The sequence below is a fragment of the Neurospora tetrasperma genome (assembly GCF_000213175.1).
Source record: "Neurospora tetrasperma FGSC 2508 unplaced genomic scaffold NEUTE1scaffold_81, whole genome shotgun sequence".
NCBI lineage: Eukaryota > Fungi > Ascomycota > Sordariomycetes > Sordariales > Sordariaceae > Neurospora > Neurospora tetrasperma.
The window spans coordinates 6,132,552-6,151,882 of record NW_009799179.1 but is presented as its reverse complement, the minus strand read 5'-3'; the positions used below and the strand labels follow the sequence as shown (position 1 = coordinate 6,151,882).

The 19,331-nt window shown below is 40.8% G+C and overlaps 5 protein-coding genes across 5 annotated transcripts; 4 read left to right on the top strand and 1 right to left on the bottom strand.

The window, feature by feature from the left end:
- Window positions 1-2,432: 2,432 nt before the first annotated feature.
- On the top strand, window positions 2,433-5,027 carry NEUTE1DRAFT_118962 (phosphoglucomutase 2; the record flags this gene model as incomplete). The annotated part of the gene is made up of 5 exons (XM_009858183.1): window positions 2,433-2,607; window positions 2,768-2,865; window positions 2,961-3,164; window positions 3,223-4,239; window positions 4,310-5,027. 5 exons carry the CDS (start codon window positions 2,555-2,557, stop codon window positions 4,600-4,602), a joined length of 1,665 nt encoding a protein of 554 aa, XP_009856485.1.
- A 5,655-nt stretch (window positions 5,028-10,682) lies between these two features.
- Window positions 10,683-12,760, top strand: NEUTE1DRAFT_91585 (uncharacterized protein; the record flags this gene model as incomplete). Its single annotated transcript, XM_009858182.1, has 3 exons — window positions 10,683-10,733; window positions 10,971-12,558; window positions 12,619-12,760. The coding sequence occupies 2 exons, from the start codon at window positions 10,971-10,973 to the stop codon at window positions 12,645-12,647; spliced, it is 1,617 nt and encodes a 538-aa protein (XP_009856484.1).
- A 1,210-nt stretch (window positions 12,761-13,970) lies between these two features.
- NEUTE1DRAFT_91582 (uncharacterized protein) lies at window positions 13,971-15,576 on the top strand (the record flags this gene model as incomplete). The annotated part of the gene is made up of 3 exons (XM_009858181.1): window positions 13,971-14,079; window positions 14,149-14,468; window positions 14,534-15,576. The coding sequence occupies 3 exons, from the start codon at window positions 14,011-14,013 to the stop codon at window positions 15,399-15,401; spliced, it is 1,257 nt and encodes a 418-aa protein (XP_009856483.1).
- A 120-nt stretch (window positions 15,577-15,696) lies between these two features.
- NEUTE1DRAFT_96883 (uncharacterized protein) lies at window positions 15,697-16,011 on the top strand (the record flags this gene model as incomplete). The annotated part of the gene is made up of 1 exon (XM_009858180.1): window positions 15,697-16,011. One exon carries the CDS (start codon window positions 15,728-15,730, stop codon window positions 15,935-15,937), a length of 210 nt encoding a protein of 69 aa, XP_009856482.1.
- Window positions 16,012-16,047: 36 nt separating this feature from the next.
- NEUTE1DRAFT_55525 (uncharacterized protein) lies at window positions 16,048-18,006 on the bottom strand (the record flags this gene model as incomplete). The annotated part of the gene is made up of 1 exon (XM_009858179.1): window positions 16,048-18,006. A coding segment is annotated over one exon (1,959 nt), but the record flags the coding sequence as incomplete, so codon positions are not given.
- Between the last annotated feature and the right edge of the window lie 1,325 nt (window positions 18,007-19,331).

Below are 19,331 nucleotides of genomic sequence, written 5' to 3'. Positions count from 1 at the left end.
TTGGAATACTTTATTAAATAGGAAGGATTTGGTCCTAAGGATAATATATAAGAGCCCGTTAAGAATTTGAATTATTTTAAGAAGTTAGAGGAATTCTATTGGAGGAACCCGGATTAGTTAAAATTAAAGGATTATTTAACTAAGAAGCTAAATAAACCGGAATATTTAAAACCGTTTAATTGATAGGTAGGAAGGAGGTAAATTCCCCTATTAGCTACTCTATAAATAATAATTCTAATTCTAAACCAATTGCCCGCTCCTCTACCTTTAAAGCCTCTAATTTAATTATACTATAGAGAGATAGCTTACGGCCCTAAGAAGCCAAATCTTATTACTATTATTCTAAATCCAATAATTAAATAACCTATATTTTTAAATCCTTCTATTAAGTATTGCGTATAGTAAATAAACGCTCTTTAATACCCTATAATAATATAACTTTTATTTACTATACGCAGTTAAATACTATAAAAATACGAACTACTATAGTAAATTAGCTAAAAGCTAATAAAAATACTAAGGAAGAACCTATATTTAATATTGGTATTAAAATCTTCGTAAAGATGCGTATAATAAATATATTTACTATACTTCGTATTATCGGAAAGCTTCCTATAAAGAAGATTACATTCGGTATAATACGAGTAAGGTATTATAAAGGTTCTAAACTTCTTAATATTAAATAATAAAGTCCGACGTTTCAATATTAATTTAAATAAACGCTTCTAAATACAAAAAGACGATATAGTAAAGAATAATAATAAAGAGACTTACTATATCTAATTAGAAAGATAGTACTAACGGATAAAAATAAATAGAGGATTAAAATAACTTAATAAATTGTTAAAAATAATAGTTAAGGAGGGGAGGTATTATATTACGAATTTAAGTAAATTTATAGGCTAATTAAACCCTTAGGAGTATAAGCTATTAAAAAGGGTTAAATTGTACAATTATAGGCTAGGATAGGCTTATAATATAAGGAAGGCTTACAATTAATATAAGTAAGCCAGGCTTATAATAATAAGCCGGGCTTATAATCATAAAAGTAACCCTCAATTATAGAGGTGAGCTAAGCTTACTATACTACGAAAGGCGTTCGGGAATATATAATATAAAAAGGCGATTAGAAAACTTAGATTATCAGATAATTCAACAGTAGTCAACACAAATTAATTCTTATCACCGAGACTAGTATCACGCACGCATACTTATTGTAAACCTTTTAGCTTTACCGAACAGCACTGATAGTCTTTATACCTTCAGCTATCTTACTTAGGCAGATTAGACTGCCGTTCGTTATATATATTCAATAGTACTGAGGTTTAAGGTGGTTATGAATGCATTATGCATTTGATATTTTTGCTAAGAAAAATCTACATTTAGTAATGTTGTAGCCTAAATTTAAATAGCTATAAAAATCTTTTGAAAAGTTTTATATAGAATTTAAAAACGTCAGCTTATTCAAACCTATATAATCTCCCTTTATACTTCTTTTTAGAAGATTTTATAAAGGTTTGGTGGTTTTGAACATCATTTGCATCTTGAGTTGTAGTTTTAGTATTTTGCTGAATTTAAGCTTTTTAGGATACTCTGATCTCAAGTGCAATTGTAGCCGTATTTTTCCCTTAGGTGCTATCTTCCTAGTATCATTTTGAACTATACAATTTCCTAATTATAAGAATCTTTTATTTTGGCTAGAAATTAGCAGAGTTATAAAGGGTTAAAATTGGAGAAGTTGCATAGAGGAGCTGGTAATACAAATGTATAGAGGTGAGGGGGACAGTATTTTTTGACTATTACTGTAATATAAATTAAACTAGGATTTAGAATTAAGTAGTAGAATATAGTTTCTACCTATAAAGTGGAAGCTTTAAGTTAAATAATTTTTATTCTTTATAGGTTTTATTTACTCAATATTTAAAACAAAAGCTTACATCACTATAATATTATATTAAATTATAGCTAGGGAGTAAAACTGTTATTATTTATTAATTTAACTAAAAATCCATACTAATATTATTTTATAATTAGGTTACAATAATTACTTTCAGATTATTATTCTATATAACACTCTATATTTTCGGTAAGTACTACCTTGATGAAGAGATTATTACCAAGTAGTTCAATTGCTGAAAAATAACGCTTTATCACTTAGACAGCTCCTACACCGCTGGTTTATCCAGGCCCTCGGTCGATCTATCCGGCTTGACTTGTGCTATCCTTCTTTCCTCTTCCAGCTCCTACCTTACCTTCCCCTCCTCTCTTCCCCACACCCCCTTTGCCAACGCTGCCCCACCTGTGCCCACCTTGCTAGCCTACCAATTACCTGGAGTACCACCGACCTTTGACAGCGGACCCTCCCCTCTCGGGCCTCTTTAATTGAGCTACCCACGCCGCTCAGGAGAGATTGGGTTTCAATCATCTTTCTATTCTCCTACGGTCAACTTGTAAAGCTCTCGCCGTTACTTATCCTACTTCTGATTCTTCATTCTTTTCAGTTATCCAGCCAACCATCCTCTAACACCTACCTTACTCACACAAGCGCGCAACCATGGAGGTCCAGACTGTCGAGTTCAAGCCATTCACCGACCAGAAGCCGGGCACGTACGTCACCACCTTCGCTCGTCCTCCTAATTCTCCAGACACCCTCCTCCTTTCTGGCATGTCAAAGCTATATCTACAAGCACCGATTGAGCTTTGGCCGGCTTTGAACGTATATCGAACAGCAAGACTAACAATAGCCGTTTTGGGACCGCCTTCACAGCTCCGGACTTCGTAAAAAAGTGACCGTATTCCAACAGCCACACTATAGCGAGGCCTTCATCACGAGCATCTTGCTCTCCATCCCTGAAGGTGCCGAAGGTAGGAGAATACACAAGCCTATACCAAAATCTTGATACAGCAAGCTTAATTGCAGTGGGCTTTGGGAGCTGACCGGTTGATACAATCAATAATAGGTGCCTTCCTCGTCATCGGCGGGGATGGCCGATTTTGGAACCCTGAGGTGATTCAGCTGATTGCCAAGATTGGTGCCGCGTATGGCGTCAAGAAGCTCCTGATCGGCCAGGATGGCATCTTGTCGACCCCTGCCGCCAGCCATGTCATCCGCAAGCGCAAGGCGACAGGTGGCATCCTTCTGACCGCTAGCCACAACCCCGGAGGTGAGGAACAGCAGCCCCCCTAGCTGTCATGGCTCACCCGGTGTTAACACTGGCTTAGGTCCCAAGAACGACTTTGGCATCAAGTACAACCTCGCCAACGGTGGCCCGGCGCCCGAGTCGGTCACCAACAAGATCTACGAAGTCTCCAAGACCCTGACCTCGTACAAGATTGCGAGCATTCCCAACATTGACATTTCAACCATTGGTACCAAGACGTACGGTGACCTCGAGGTCGAGGTGGTCGATAGCACCGCGGACTATGTCGAGATGCTCAAGGATATCTTCGACTTCGACCTGATCAAGAAGTTTTTTGCCACTCATCCTGATTTCAAGGTCTTGTTCGACGGTCTTTCGGGCGTGACCGGACCGTACGGCAAGGCCATCTTCCAGCAGGAGCTCGGTCTTGGCTCCGAGTCGACACAGAACTGCGAGCCTTCCCCTGACTTCAACGGTGGCCACCCTGACCCCAACCTTACTTACGCACACAGCTTGGTTGAGACTGTGGAGAAAAACAACATTCCGTTTGGCGCAGCCTCTGACGGTGACGGAGATCGCAACATGATCTACGGTGCTGGCGCTTTTGTGTCGCCCGGTGACAGTTTGGCTATTATCGCTCACCATGCCCAGCTTATTCCCTACTTTAAGAAGAATGGTGTGTACGGCCTGGCACGCAGTATGCCTACTTCGGGAGCAGTGGATTTGGTTGCCAAGAAGCAAGGCCTGAACTGCTATGAGGTTCCCACTGGCTGGAAGTTTTTCTGCGCCTTGTTCGACGCCAATAAGCTCTCTATCTGCGGCGAAGAGTCGTTTGGAACAGGCAGCAACCACATCAGAGAGAAGGATGGTCTCTGGGCCATTGTGGCTTGGTTGAATATCATTGCGGGATTGGGTGTCGCCAACCCCGGAGTAGCGCCCAGCATCAAACAGATCCAAAAGGATTTCTGGGCTGAGTACGGACGAACCTTCTTCACCCGCTACGATTACGAGGATGTGGACTCAGAAGGTGCCAACAAAGTTGTTGGTATCCTCAGGGATTTGGTGGCGGATCCAAACTTTGTAGGAAGCAAGGTTGGAGGTGAGTCTTGTGACGATTGCCCTTACCAAGCGGTCTTACAGATGCTAACCGGAGATCCATTTTTGTCTAGATCGTACTGTCACGGAAGCTGGGGACTTTTCGTACACCGATTTGGACGGCTCAGTCTCTTCCAACCAAGGTCTGTATGCCCGCTTTTCCTCGGGCAGCAGGATCGTTGTTCGCCTGTCCGGCACCGGTTCTTCCGGCGCCACCATCCGCTTGTACATTGAGCAGCACAGCACGGATCCCGCCACATATGATATGGATGCCCAGGACTTCCTGGCGCCTGAAATCAAGATGGCAACCGAGCTCTTGAAGTTCAAGGAATTCGTTGGTCGTGACGAGCCGGACGTGAAGACATGAGTTTGGCGTTCATGTAGGCCTATGGAACCAACTAGGGCTGGGGTGGCTAGTTCTCCGAGATTTTGACAGTGCAGGCAAAATAATGTAATTCATCTTCCAACCGATCGAATCCATATCGTACGTATGGTGGCCATGTCGCTCCTGCCCTAGCATGAAGATACGATCTAGTCCTTCTGAAAAATAGCAGATCGATAGTACCTAGCCTCTGCGATGCTCTCCAGAATGTCCTCCTTCGCCGTATGATGTCCCTGCTTGGTAGGGGCTCCCGAGGCGATATGAGGGCACCAACGACGAGCAGCTTCTTTTAGACTACTTACGTCCAAGATGCGGTAGTGCAAATGATCGACGACCCTGTCATAGGGCTCCTTGCGGAGAAAGGCGCGGTCGGCATGTACGCTGTTTCCGGCTAAGAGGGCCACGCGCTTATTTGGGACATACTTCTGTATATATGCCAGCAGCCCGTCTGCTGCCTGTTCCGGCGTGACGGTAGAGGCCAAGACGGCGGCCATGAGACCACTATTGCCGTGGACTTGTGTACACCATTCATCCATGGCATCCATGCGCGCCTTCGTCTGGTGAATGACGGTGCCCCAGCCGGTACGATCTAAGAGGTTGAGTTGCTCGTCGGTAATGAAGCAATAGATCTCAATGATAGCATCTTGGTCCGGGTCAAGGCCGGTCATCTACTTAAACACTGCGTGTGAGCGAGGTGAGACATTGGTGATGAGAAATGCGATCAACAAGGGGCTGGCACTAAGCACCTCACAGTCGATCCAAACCAGGGCACCTTGGCTCTGCTGCTGGGCCGCCACATGCGCGGCTTGCGGTGTCGACACCATATTTAAATGATATTGAAAAAAAGCGGTGTCAAGCCAAAATGGAGTCGTTGCAAGACCTGGAGGGTGTACGTAGGTGACCTCGCCAGCAACCGTTGACTTAGACCGTTGATTTTGGTGGTATGGTTGATAAGGTGTTGTTTCGATCCGGCTCAATCATGGGGGATATCCGGCTCTGTCCAATTAAAGATCTTTATTGCAGTAGCAGTGGACACATGGTCACCCCGAGCCGGGCACCAGCCGGGCCCGAACTAGTCTCAGTTCACGGACCCACAACCTCCAAAGCCCACCTCCCCCCCCCACCCCCCGACCCCACCTCCCGATTTTTGCGGCAGTAGGTCTGAGCTGATTTTGTGATTCTTGGCCGTAGGCTGCAGAAGAATAACCAAGCATTACTATAAATTATAAATAGAGCATTTTCAATATACTTAAAAACTAATACCTCTTATATAAAGTCTTTTATTTCAATTTTATTAATAGTCTGGGTTTTTATATATAACAAATATTTGTTAATATATAAGGCTTGGAACTTCAAAGCTTCCACCCTCTTAAGCCTGTATTCCCTTAACGGGTAGTCTATATATTATAAAAATAATTAGCAAAGCGTATTTCTAGTAGCTATTTGGATACTCTACCTTATTATAGTAGCTGCTTAGCAGAGCGCATAGCTTGTTATATAAGAGTGCTTGTTCTATTAACTTATTCTACTGTTTATTAAAATACTAATTAATATTATACTAACCTAATGTTTATATTACTTATATTTAGTAAAGTTATGTATAAGGTCCTAGGTTAAGGCTCGTGATAATACTTATCTTTAGCTTTCTTTACTAAGTTTATTATTAACTATTACACACTATTGCTCTATTTAGCAACTAGTTAATAACTTTATTATTTCTCTATTATTATTAGTTGTAAAGCACGCCTTTATATAATAATTGTACTATTAAACCGCCTTTTCAACGCCATTTTCTATATATAGGTATTTTATTTATTATATTAATATTATAGTTGAAAGTAAAAGAAATCTAAATGAGAAAGATTTAAAATACTATCCTTTTAAGAATGAATTACTTTGATAAATAGTCCATAAATGATGAAATAGTATTGTTAGTATTGTCTCGTTGGGGCTATCCTTAAAGTACTTTTCTTTTTACTATATAATTATTTTTAAAGTTTGAAAAAGGAGTATTTAAAGATTTTAGAGCTCCTATAGCTTACAAAGCTTTATCTTTAAGGTTGTATTATATTTATAGGTAGTTTAAATAATATATAAATTATATGTCTTGAAATAGCTTGGAAAGATACTACTTAATGTAGAAATATTATTATTGTTAATATTTTTATTAATTTTATTATTATTAGATATGGAAAAATAGCATCTTTAATATATATAAGATTTACTATGGCCAATAGCGTTTTTGTATAAAAGTGTAATAGACCTTCTTAAACTTTTTAAAAATAATATTAGTTATAATAAATCTTATATAAGTTGAAAATTTAATTTTTATATATTTCTTTATTATAAGTTTAATAAAAGTGGTAAAGATTAAGAGAAAGCATCTAGCAAATAGCTTTTTAAAGTTCTTTCTAATAATTTAATTTTTACAATATTCAAAAAACCTATAAAAGTAATTTAACCTTAAAAGTAAACCTTTATTAACTATATTTACCTTAAAACTTATAAATACTTTTTTATTCTATAATAAAGATTAACTTTATAATAATAGATAATATTATTCAAATTGTTTAAATAATATAATTCTAATAATAAAAGTTTTTAATATACGTGCTATATATCGAAGTAATGAAACTTTAAGGGGGTAGTATTTTATTTTCTACTTTTGAATTAACGTTATTTTGAACTATATTAATAATGTAATAAATAAGATAATTATATATATAGAATAGTCTTCGTAAAGCAGTTTTAATATTATTATTTTGAGGGGATACAAACTACTTATTAAAGTAATACAACCTTAAGAGAGTAAAAGTTTAAAGATATAAAGCTTTATATTTAAACGAACATTAGCTATATAGAGAAAGTAAGACTAGTGTTAGAATTGAAATAAAAAGTCCTCTATATACCGGGATCTTCTTATTTTTATTATTTTTATTAAATTTATATTACATAAAATACTTTAATTGTTATTCTTCAATCCAAAGTTATAAAAAAACGTAAACTCAGCTTAAGCTTACTACTATAAGAACGAGATAGTAGGGTAGGCTTTAGAGTTTAAGTAGATAGAAGAATTAAAACTAGGCTGCTATAATATGGCTTACTACTTGTAGCTATAGTAACTAGTAGTCTTCCTAGTCTGAGCCCAGCTGGTATATAATAAGACGCGACTAATTAGGCCTCTTGCTATAGTAGCACGCTTGTAGCCTATACGCGCGCACGTTTTTTAAAAAGAATAACTAGCTATACTCGCCTAGAGAGTGCTTCTTTCCTTTCTTTTCTTGTTTATAGTACTTTATTGATTAATCAAGGCTAACATTTATACTAATTGTACTATACTTCTCATATTAGATGCTATTTCTATTTATTTTAATTATTATAATATACTTTAATAAAAGAATAGTAGAGTGGAATTGAAAATAGTTAATAATATATAGCGTAGTATTATAGTATCTATTAGTTACTATACTTAAATTGAAAAATATAAACCTTAGTAACATAAAGGAGTTTTATAAATTTTAAAATATTAATTATATCAATTTTCTTTTTCTTAAATTTCACTTTAACTCTATCTTTACTCCGCTTTTAGACTTTTACTTAACAAATACCCCTAAGAATTGAGTAGCTGGCTTTAATACTACTGTTTTAAATACTTTTATAATTAAAATAATAGTTATAGTACTACTCTTTATAAAAGAAAGCGTTCAGAATTCTTAAAGTAGGATAAGTAGCTCTATACTTTCCTCTTGTATTATAATATATTTATAAAAGTATATAATACTAATATTAAAGTAGAGTCTTATACTAATAATAGTAATATATAATACAAAATTCTTAATACGATTTCTAATAATAAGTAAATTTAATTAAAGAAATTTTGAACTAGTAAGACTATTTGTAGTACGGAAAACAATATATCTCTATTTAATTGAATATATATTAAATTTAACTTTCATTGAAAATTTACATTTTACTTTAAGTAAATTCTTTTATTTGTATTAGTAGAATGGGGAGTTATTTATAACATTTCTTACTATTTTCAATAATAAGTTATAGAAAGCTGGCAACTATAATAAGAAGAGCTCTATTAAATTCATATAATTTTATTATACTATTAATAAAATATTATATAATAAATTCTTTCACTAGACTACTTACATAATAACTATATATATATCGCCGAAATACAGTATTACATTATTAGTTACGAACGGACTTTTAAATTTTGGAACAATGATTATTAATATTTATATTACTAACAAGGTTATTCTATTAAGATTAGTAGCTTTTACCTTCCAACATTATATACTAGTACTCCAAAGTTTAATAATTAATATTCGTAATCTTTGGTTTCAATCTTAAACTTATTTAAAAATTATATTATAAATACGAACGGCAGTATTATTGTAGAAACTTCTAACGTTAGTATATTTATTAAAGATTATTATAATTGAAAGCTACGTAGTTTCACTTTAGCTATATTCTTTATATATACTAAGTAAGTTCTTAATTACGAATACTAAATATATAAAGATAATAACCTATACTTTTTGTCTAGAGCTTCTAGCTACTATATAAGTAATTACACTTATTTACTAGCAGTTCTCTTGAATTATAATAATATTTAGATTTGAAATATTATTGTAGGAATGTTTCTATTATAAGTAGAGAATAAGGATTGAGATTCTATCTCTTAAAAGAGAAAAGAATATTTGTAGAGTAAAGATAGGCCGTAAAGTTGTTGGATGTATTAAGTAGGATAAAAGAATTTAAATTAAAGTTAGTAAAAAGCGGACCCAAATATTAAATAATAACATTTCCTTCTATCTATAAATTTTTAATTATAAGTTAATTAAATTTGGTTATTTAAAGATTTGTTAGTAAATAATTATATTTATTTCAGCTTAGTATATTACTCACTTTAGAAAGAAATAATTCAAGCTATTATTTACTATAGTATGGGAAGTAATTTTGTACTCTACTTTAAGAGCTCTAATATAAGGAGAAGAGGTGTAACTATTAGAATTTATAACAATATTGTTTATAGAAGAGCATCCTAAGTTGATAGAGCTTGATATTATCTTTTTATTAAATAACACACCTATTTATACTTTCAAATTATTAAAAATTAATTCGAGGAGATATACTTTACGGTATTACTAGAGCTCTTATATTTATATACTTTTAAAACAATTAAGAACTTATAGTACTTACTCAAAGAAAGAATGCTTAATAAGTATTTATATTTTTCAATAATACTTAAAAATAATAACTTGCTTTTTATACTCTCTGTAGCTATTATAGTAGTTTAAATAGAATTAAGGATAAATAAAGTAAATTACTTTTTTGATTCAATACTATGAGAAATTTATTTAAATTACTAGTAGAAGGTAGTATACAAAATATTAAAATTAGGTTATTAATAGGAAAATTCTTAGATTCTCATATCTATACTGTATTATAGCTTAGACTAGCTGTGACAGCCCAGATTAGCTGAGCTGCTATGGAGGCTTCCTTGCTGTGCCCAGTCTGGGCATTTAGACTGCAGTGCTCGGGCCACCCTATGGCCTGTGCTCTGGCTTACTGTACAGTATATCTACTGCGTGTAGACGGCTGGCTGGAAGCCTTCCTCCTTCTTATAATATCTTCCTTTCTTTATTTTATTTACTATTATAAGTAAAGGCCACCCCCTCGTATCAGTTATCTTCTTTCTTATATAGAGAAGTACCTAATGACTAGTTTTTAGATATTTTTATTAAGAAATGCAGTTGTGATATACTCTAAAAGAAGAGTAGTTATAGTTATAAAAGTTGGTAGAAAAAACTACTGGATACTTTTTTTGGGGAATCTATTATATTACCTTCACCCTAGTCTTTTATGATAGATATTTAACCTTAATTAGCTTATATTTACTTTCCTTCCACCCGGTAATGTAGTCGTTTAGGACCCACAGAGCTAGATAGTATAACATTAGAATTGGTAGGTAGATAGGAGTGGTAGGGTAAGGGTGGAAGGGATGTCACTACTATTTGGCCCTGTGGATTGAAGCGACGTATAGGCCATTGGAGGTGGCTGAGCGACCGAGACTACTCCGCCTGTATATTATCGTCTGGCTTGTATAGTCGGGTACTACTACAGAATAGACGGAGGTACGCACACGTGTAAGCTGTGTGAGGAGGTCCCGGTTGTTACAGCAGTCACGTCCCCTTCTCTTTCCTTCCAATCCTCTCCCTTTCCCCCACCCACTCTAAGGATTTTTCCCTTTTTTATTTTTTCTTTGTTTAATTATTATTTTCTTTTTCCGTTCACTGCAAACAGCACTCGAAACTCAAAGCTATCACCACACGAACAAGATGGTACCCAACCCGCCTCGTATACTTGTTGTCGGCGCCGGCTCTCGCGGTCGAGCTTATGCTCGAGCCATTCAATCCTCGACTGACGGAATCGTCACTGCAGTAGCGGAGCCTAACAAGTATAAGAGAAGGCAGTTCGGCCAAAGCTTCATTTGGGGATCACACGCTCTTCTGTCCGAAGGCGCCCAGTTCGATGATTGGCGTGACTTCATTGCATACGAGAAGGGTCGGCGAGCTCGAATTTTGGCCGGCGAGACGGATGTCCCGCCCGGCGTCGATGCTGCCTTTGTGTGTGTTCTAGATGAGATGCACAGGGAGGTCATTCTCGCCCTTACCATGCTCGGAGGCTTGCACATAATGTGCGAGAAACCACTGGCCACAACTCTGCGGGACTGCATCGACATATACGAGGCACTACGCACCAACACGAACGCTAAAGGGGAGCAGATGGTCTTTTCTATAGGCCATGTCCTTCGATACAGCCCCCATAACATGCTGCTCCGAAAGCTACTCCTCGAAGACCGTGTTATTGGCGATGTGCTGTCCGTTGTGCATACTGAGCCCGTCGGTTGGTGGCATTTCACCCACAGCTACGTCCGTGGTAATTGGCGTCGAGAGAGTACCTCGGCGCCCAGCCTGCTGACGAAAAGCTGTCATGATATCGACGTTTTGTTGTGGCTTCTCTGCTCGCCCGCCTCTTACATTGCTCAGCATGGCGAAACCCCCCATTTACCATCTACCATCAGCAGTACGGGCTCGCTGCAGTATTTTAAAAGGAGCCGAAAGCCGGCCGCCGCAGGGACGGCTACCAACTGCCTATCCTGCCCTATCGAGTCGTCCTGCAAATATTCGGCGAAGCGTATATACGTTACTCAGGACGAGTTTGGATTGGACTCGTACAATACCGACTGGCCTGTCAATGTCGTGATTCCCGATATCGAAAGTTACTCGGACATGAATGTGGCAAGGGAGACACTGCTTCACGAACTGGCCAAGGATTACGGCACTAACACTCCCGCTTTGCAAATCGAACAGAGCAACTGGTTTGGCCGATGTGTTTACGAGAGTGACAACGATGTGTGCGATGAACAGATTGTCACCATCACTTGGGATGATGACCCCGTTCCGAGTCTTCCGAGTTTCCCCCACGAATTGGGTCAAGAAAATGTCTTAGTTTCGAGCCCCTCGCGTGGTCGTGGCTCGAAGACGGCAACTTTCCACATGGTTGCTCAGACGAACAAGATCTGTCAGAGATATACGAATCTGTACGGCGTCGACGGGGAGATCTTTGCCGACTCGTCCACTATTACGATCCATGACTTTCGCACCGGGGAAACAACCACCCATTGCCCTCGGAACGAGGACCGCGGTCATGGAGGTGGGGACCTAGGACTGACGCGCCAGTTCGTTCGAGCTGTTGACAAAGTCAAAAACCATGGCTGGACTACCAACAGAGCGCAAACGGAACTGGTCGGTTGTACTCTAGAAGAAGTGATGCGCAGCCATGCTATGGTCTTCTGTGCCGAAGAGGCAAGGAAGAACAAAAAGGTGGTCGATTGGGGCGAGTGGTGGGCAAAGCATGTGGAAGGTAAGTTAAAGCGTGATACAAGCTAGGTCCTTGTTAAATCGTGCGATGGTGTACTGCTAGCCGGGGGCACTCTTCCTTTTGGCGATTAAGTGTGTGTAAACGTGTCCGTCCTGTTGAGGTACAGGAGACCGGACGAGGACAATTCATCTATAACGAGGAGAAGATAAGTTGCAGATTTAGAGCTGAATTTTGCTACATCTCACAAGCGTCCTGTCATTGCTTGATATTATGTCAGTGTCCCAACGGGTAACCTTCCCTAATTTGATTGCAGCGAAATCTGGATGGGCCAGTTATTTCCCCACTGCCTTGGAGTTGCCTTTCAGACCAGTCCAGCTCATCGTCCCTCAATTAGCAAACGGCGGTTCACCACCCCGGAAATCGTATATCATAGCGTGGGCTTGTACCAACCTTGGTTGACTCTTGTGTTTGTTGAAATTTCAGCTAGCATTTCTTTGTTGTTGGAAGCCAGAGCGTGAATTGGGGGGAAGCGGGCAAAATAACGACAGGCTATCTAAGAGCATGTCGTACGGTGGTGGTGGCCAGGGAATTATGGAACGCATACCTAGCTTCAGAGGTGACTAAAGAGAAACCCCCCTGTAAATGTAACAACAGTAAGCTCCAAAACTCCCAGTCTTGAAGGTTAAGTGCAAACCTGCAACCAGCATAGCGTATATAGAAGTTTACCCTCAAACTTAATATGGTAAAATGCAAAAATAGGGTCTAGTACAGAGTGATATCATCCTAGTTTTGTGCATCTTCATGTGGTGAGTTGGAGAAAAGGTGATCTGTGCACGAAGCCTTTCAGAGCAAAACCCCTGTTGTTGCGACACCTTGAGCCGGATCTTTGGTGTCGCTGGGACTAGGACGTCTAGTACACTACTGTGTTGCTGTACCGGATATTTCCCTACTTGTCCCTGCCCCTGCCCCTGCCCCTGCCCCTGTTGTCCCCGTTCGTCCACACACACGACATCCTATGATGCGTGTCGTCCGAAGTCAGTGTTACTACACTACTTGTGTATATGATAGAGGGAAGCTGCCTATGACAAGGACCCCGTCGTCCTCCACCATGACTCGCAGTTCTTCCACCTTTGTTGTCTAGAGGTAGCTTTCCTCCACCCTGAATTCCGTGACAGCGTTCTGTTTGCTCCTTCCTCTCCTTTCGCCTGCCCGCGAATTTCTGGCGCCTCCAGCTCGCGACCACAAGTGCACACGCAGCCGCATCGTTGGCTTGAACCTAGAAGCCCACATCCACTCGCGGCACCCACCTGCTCATCCACTCACATAGTCAACGAACTCCCTGACTCTCCGGCACCCGTCCGTCCGCCCGCCCTTCGACACAAAGTTCGACTTTCATCGCCAATCCCCCTTTTCCCTCCAAATCACACATACACTGCTGCAGCCAACCCCGCCATCGTTCACTTCTACACATCCCATACCAATCGACCAGACGTCATGGATTCTGCGCAGCAAAACAGTAGCGCAGCAGCAGGAGGAGGCAGCAGCTGGGGTGCCTTCCTCAAGGTCTGTCCTCTCCGTCGCAAACACACCGCGCATAAAATGATGGGTCGCTGACTCTTCCGGCCTTGACAGTCCATCGCTTCCTTCAACGGCGATCTCGCCAGCCTCACGGCACCCCCCTTCATTCTTTCTGGTACTAGTTTGACCGAGTTTAGCTCGTACTGGTGTGAGCACCCTCCCGTCTTCGCTGCTCCTGCCAAAGAGTCGGATCCGGCAAAGAGAGCGCTCCTGGTTCTCAAGTGGTTCTTAACCACATTGAAGCAACAGTATGCCAGCCGAAGCGAGCAGTATGGCAACGAAAAGAAGCCTCTTAACCCCTTTTTGGGTGAGCTTTTCCTTGGCAAGTGGGAGGACGAGGCCGGCGTTACCGAGCTCATCAGCGAGCAAGTGAGGTGCGTGCATAATCAGCGTCACGAGTTCTTTGTGTTGACCAATGCTAATCACTCTGCATGTGTAGCCATCATCCACCCGCAACAGCCTACAACATTACCAACCTTCCGACCGGCGTCCGACTTGAGGGTTACAACGCCCAAAAGGCCTCATTTTCCAAGACAATCAACATCAAACAGATTGGCCACGCTGTTTTGACGGTCCCGTCACCGACGTCGGACCAGCCCGACACCTTCCTTATTACCCTCCCATCTCTCCATATCGAGGGCTTGATCTTCGGCTCTCCCTTTATCGAGCTGGACGGTGCTTCTTACATCACTTCTTCTACTGGATATACCGCCAAGATTGATTACAGTGGCAAAGGTTGGCTGTCTGGCAAGAAGAACTCGTTTGTCGCCTCGCTGTACCCGACGGGCAAGGAGAAGGAGGTGCTTTACAATGTTTCGGGCCAGTGGACAAAGTCTTTCGAAATCCATTCTGGTGCGGCCAAGCACAACAGTAAGAGCACCCTCGTCGACTCCTGGGATCCCGAGAAACAGCATCATACTCCTCTCACCGTTGCCCCGATCGAAAAACAACACCCTCTGGAATCTAGACGAGCCTGGTCAAAGGTCGCCAACGCTATTCTCAAAGGAGACCTTGAAGCTGTGGGACAAGAGAAGAGCAGGATCGAAGTTGCACAACGCGAGGCGCGTGCTAGAGAAAAGGCCGAGGGGCGTATGTGGCAACGACGATATTTCAGCGTCCACACAGATGCGCCTGATCGTGTATTGACCCTGCTTGGCCCTGCTATTGGACTAGCTGAGCATGGTGATGCGGATAAAACTGGTGGACTGTGGCGGTTTGACGCGACCAAAGCAGAGAAGGAACGTGAGCAACCGCAGCTTAGCGACGAGGAAGCCTCCAAGATCGCCAAGGAGCTCTTAGGGCAGTAAGGTTTTGTGACAACTGCGATCCTGGTGATATCAGGATAGGGAGCTTTCCAACCCTCTGGGGCGAGAAACCATTGGTTTGTTAATGAAATATATAGGGTCATGGGCATTGATATTTCTAGTATATTTGCAACAATTGTCTGTAGCTTTTCCTCCAGGGTTTTTCCCTCTTTCTTTTCCTTTTTTTTTTTTTTTTTAATTTTTTTTTTTTATACTTTCTCCTTATTTTGATCACTTGCAGCCGCAAACAGACTATCCCAGCCTCGAAGAAGACAACGGAGATATGAACAAGTGAGCATGAGGTCATACATAGAAGGTTGGTGCTCGCAATGGGTAATAATCTATGTGGTTCACACCGAGTATGTTACGAAACGCGTGCGTACGTCTCGATGGGTACAAGCTCGCGACTCATGCTCGAGCCCCGCGCTTTATCTATACACTTGATGTTTCCGGACTTGATAGAGGCCGTGATGCTAATAAACAGTCGCTCTGTTATCTGCTTACCGCTCACTGGCGCAGTTGGTATCCCGTGTCCTTAGGTTTGTGCGCTGAATTCAAATGAAAGGAGAATCAGATGTACAAACAGAATAACCGACACACAAGAGCCACACAGAGATCCAGCGTTCATTTTCATCGAGGTAGTGCAAGTTTATGAATTCTCTCGTTCAAGTTCATAGAACAGCAAGTAAACCTCTCGTTGCATGCCCAGTACGTCGCGAGTACTTGCTTCTTTGACTTTGTCGTCACTGATACGCCACCATCGGCTGCTTGATTTGTGCCGTTTGGATTTCACAGTTGTGTTTGGTGTCTTGTTGTGAGGTTTCGACCCGGTTATGTCCGGGCTGCCAGCGCGAGAGGATGGCTTTGAGGCAATCTTGATCAAGGTTGAGCGCGCAGATGCGGCCGCAGATCGAAGGCTGTTCGTGTCGGTATCTCTTTCCCGAGACGTAGATGTCGATCTAGGCTCGTTCGCAGGCGTGATACCGCCGTCTACTCCTGGTGTTCGAGCCTGTCCGGATCCTGGTTGAATGGCTTGTCCAGGATTAATGTTTGAAGGTGAACTGGTGTATATGTACGCCCCGGAAGGTTGAAAGGTACCGGGGTTAGAGAAGGGTGGGTATATGTTTTGTCGTCTAAAGGATTCATAGTGCCCGCTATGGTGATTACCCTTGTGCGTCACAACGCCAAGAAGCTTGTATTTTCTCTGCTGCAGAAGGCCACCCAGGGGCAATAGTTCCGGAAATGTAACCTTCGCAAGATTTTTCTGAGAGAAATTGCTCATGTCGTATATGGACCGCGACAGATGGATGGCCAAGATCCTGGGAAATCCTGTCATACGGATGTGCCGAGCTATCTTCCGCTTGGGAGCATAGCGAGGATCCGGCAACTCGACACCCTCTGGTGCCTTTTCAGGATCCGTTTCGATAGCTAGCTCGAGACTGGCTAGAGCCGTGCGAGCTTTCTCCCTCGAGGACTCTGACGTTGACCGCTGAATATCTGCTTCGAGAACGGCCTTGGCATGTAACAACCGGCACTTTTCACATTTGAAATCCTCGATGTACTCGGTTTTGAACATGCCGTCGAAGCATGCGCTCAGAGTTGTTGTTGGGATATGTGGCACGTTTAGTGTTAGGGTGCAGAAGGTTGACTGAGTGGGCCTGGGTCTGAAACCACAAGTAAGGCATTCAATCTGAGATTCAAAGCTTCCTTCGAACGGGAACCCTTCTTCTGCTCTTTCTTCATCGGCGCCGTTCGGAACCGCGCTCGCGGCCGTTGCCGCCGGTTGGTCAGCGCCACTGACCTGCTCACTGGCCCTTAGAGGTAGAGGCCGATCCAGAGCTTCACTGTCTGATGTCTTGCTATTGAGAGATATCTTAGTAGTTGGTTGCTCGGCTCCACGCATAGCGTAGCTTCGCGCTCTCTGGCCAGCATGATACTCGTCGCAGAGCCTCTCGGCCACGACCTGAAGGAACTCCTGGGCGTCCTGTTGCTGTCTACTGATCCGCTGACCAAAGGCAATCTCCAGTGTCCTGACAAACGGCGAGGCCGAGATCGTCTTTTTGTAGATCGGTCTCTCGTTCAGGGCGTCAAGGATATCCTTTAAGCCCTTGGTGACGATACCCATCTGAAGTCCTTCGGCTTTCCACTCGGGAACACCACCACGGACTCGCCATTTGCTTGTCTCGTCGCCTTCGCCTTCGCCACCACTGCCCCAAACATCGCTCGGGATGGTCTGCGCATACACCCAGCCACCGCCCAGGCATCGACGATGAGTCTCCCGGATGAGGTATAAACGGAGGTCTCCAAGGCCAGCGAGAGCCTGCAGAACTGAGTTGATGAAGCAATCGTTTGCCGGATTGATTAGGCCCACGGCACCATTCCTCTTGATCGAGAACACGCTGGTTGAGTTAGCCGATGGATCATTATCGAGAAAATAGGTGGGACCAAAAACGTAGATTAGCGTAATGGCGGCGAGAGAGGCACCAGCTGCGTAGGCGGCTACTGTGAGTGTCTTGTCAGGCATTATTTTGTGCCGAACGTAGTCCTTTACTGCCTTGCGGCAAGCGGTGGTAGGCTTAAGGCGATTTGTAAGTGCAGATTCGAGAAGCTGTTGTCATGCGTTAGACGGTAAGAAGTCGTGATCGGCCTGGGTGGGGCTAGTCTTACGGCAGTATGAAGGCCAAACTCTATTTTTCTCCACTTTCCAGCTGCCAGCCCCGCTAACCGTACCCCTCCCACCTCTACCTCCGTTTGCAACTTTACACCCTACTACCCTATACTCTCGGTTCTACATCCTGCAACTACTACGTCGCATTCTACAACCTAACTTACTATATTACATTCTACATCGAACAATAGCGATATTATTATATATAGATATATAGCGATCCCTTATAATAAATAGTTATAGTTCCAATATAGAGTATAATTATTTTCTATTTGAAATTTTCCTATAGCGCGGCCGTACTTTAAACGACCCGGCGATAGAGTGGGAGCCTAATATAAGTAACGAAGAAGTAACTACTTATTTAATCGAGTAAATCTGAACTTATTTATTTAATAATACTATTATTATTTTATATTAATTCGCAACGATTAGTAATAATATTAGGTATTAGGTAGGTATACTATATATAATCTATCGAAATTTTATTTAATTAAGATTAATATTATTTAGAGAATATTTAATATCTTTAGAAGAGAAAAATTATTTTCAATGGTAAATAGAAGACGGTTATTAAACTTATTTATAATATAATTATTAAAACTATAGTAATTATTATTTATTTCTTTACTAATAAGAAGCGTATAGAAACATATTTGTAATATAAAAATAGTAGAAGCTACGGGCCTTTAGATATATATTTCGTTCTTACTGAGCCCTATACTATAAAAAGCGTTTATATTAATTATTAGTACTAAGGATATAGCAGTAATTGTATATATTGTAAGAGTACGTATAATTATAATTAATATATATATAATAGATATATTTTAATGTTAGAATAGTAAAGAAAGAGTATAATAAGTAAGAAATAAGGCGGGAGATAGTAGAGTAAAAGGGTTTGACGGATAAGGATATTGAGGGATTAATAATTAGTGAAATCCGGAAGATATTAAAGATTTGCAACGACGAATTGTAGAAGCGTAAGTAGAAGAGGTAATATAGTATTAGTTAATAATAATAGGTAACGGGTGGTAATTATTTATATAGAAACCGAAATTTTAGTAGTGTATTTTTATTTAATATTATATTTTTAAATCCTTTTTCGTAGTACCTTTCGTAATTCTTACTAAATGACTTTCTTGAAAAAAATAGGAGAAAAATAAAAAATTAAGAAAAATAAGAAAAAGAAATTAAGAAAAATAACCAAAAGAAATTAAAAATTTAAAAAAATTAAACAAAAGACTATGTAAGAAAAAGAAAATTAG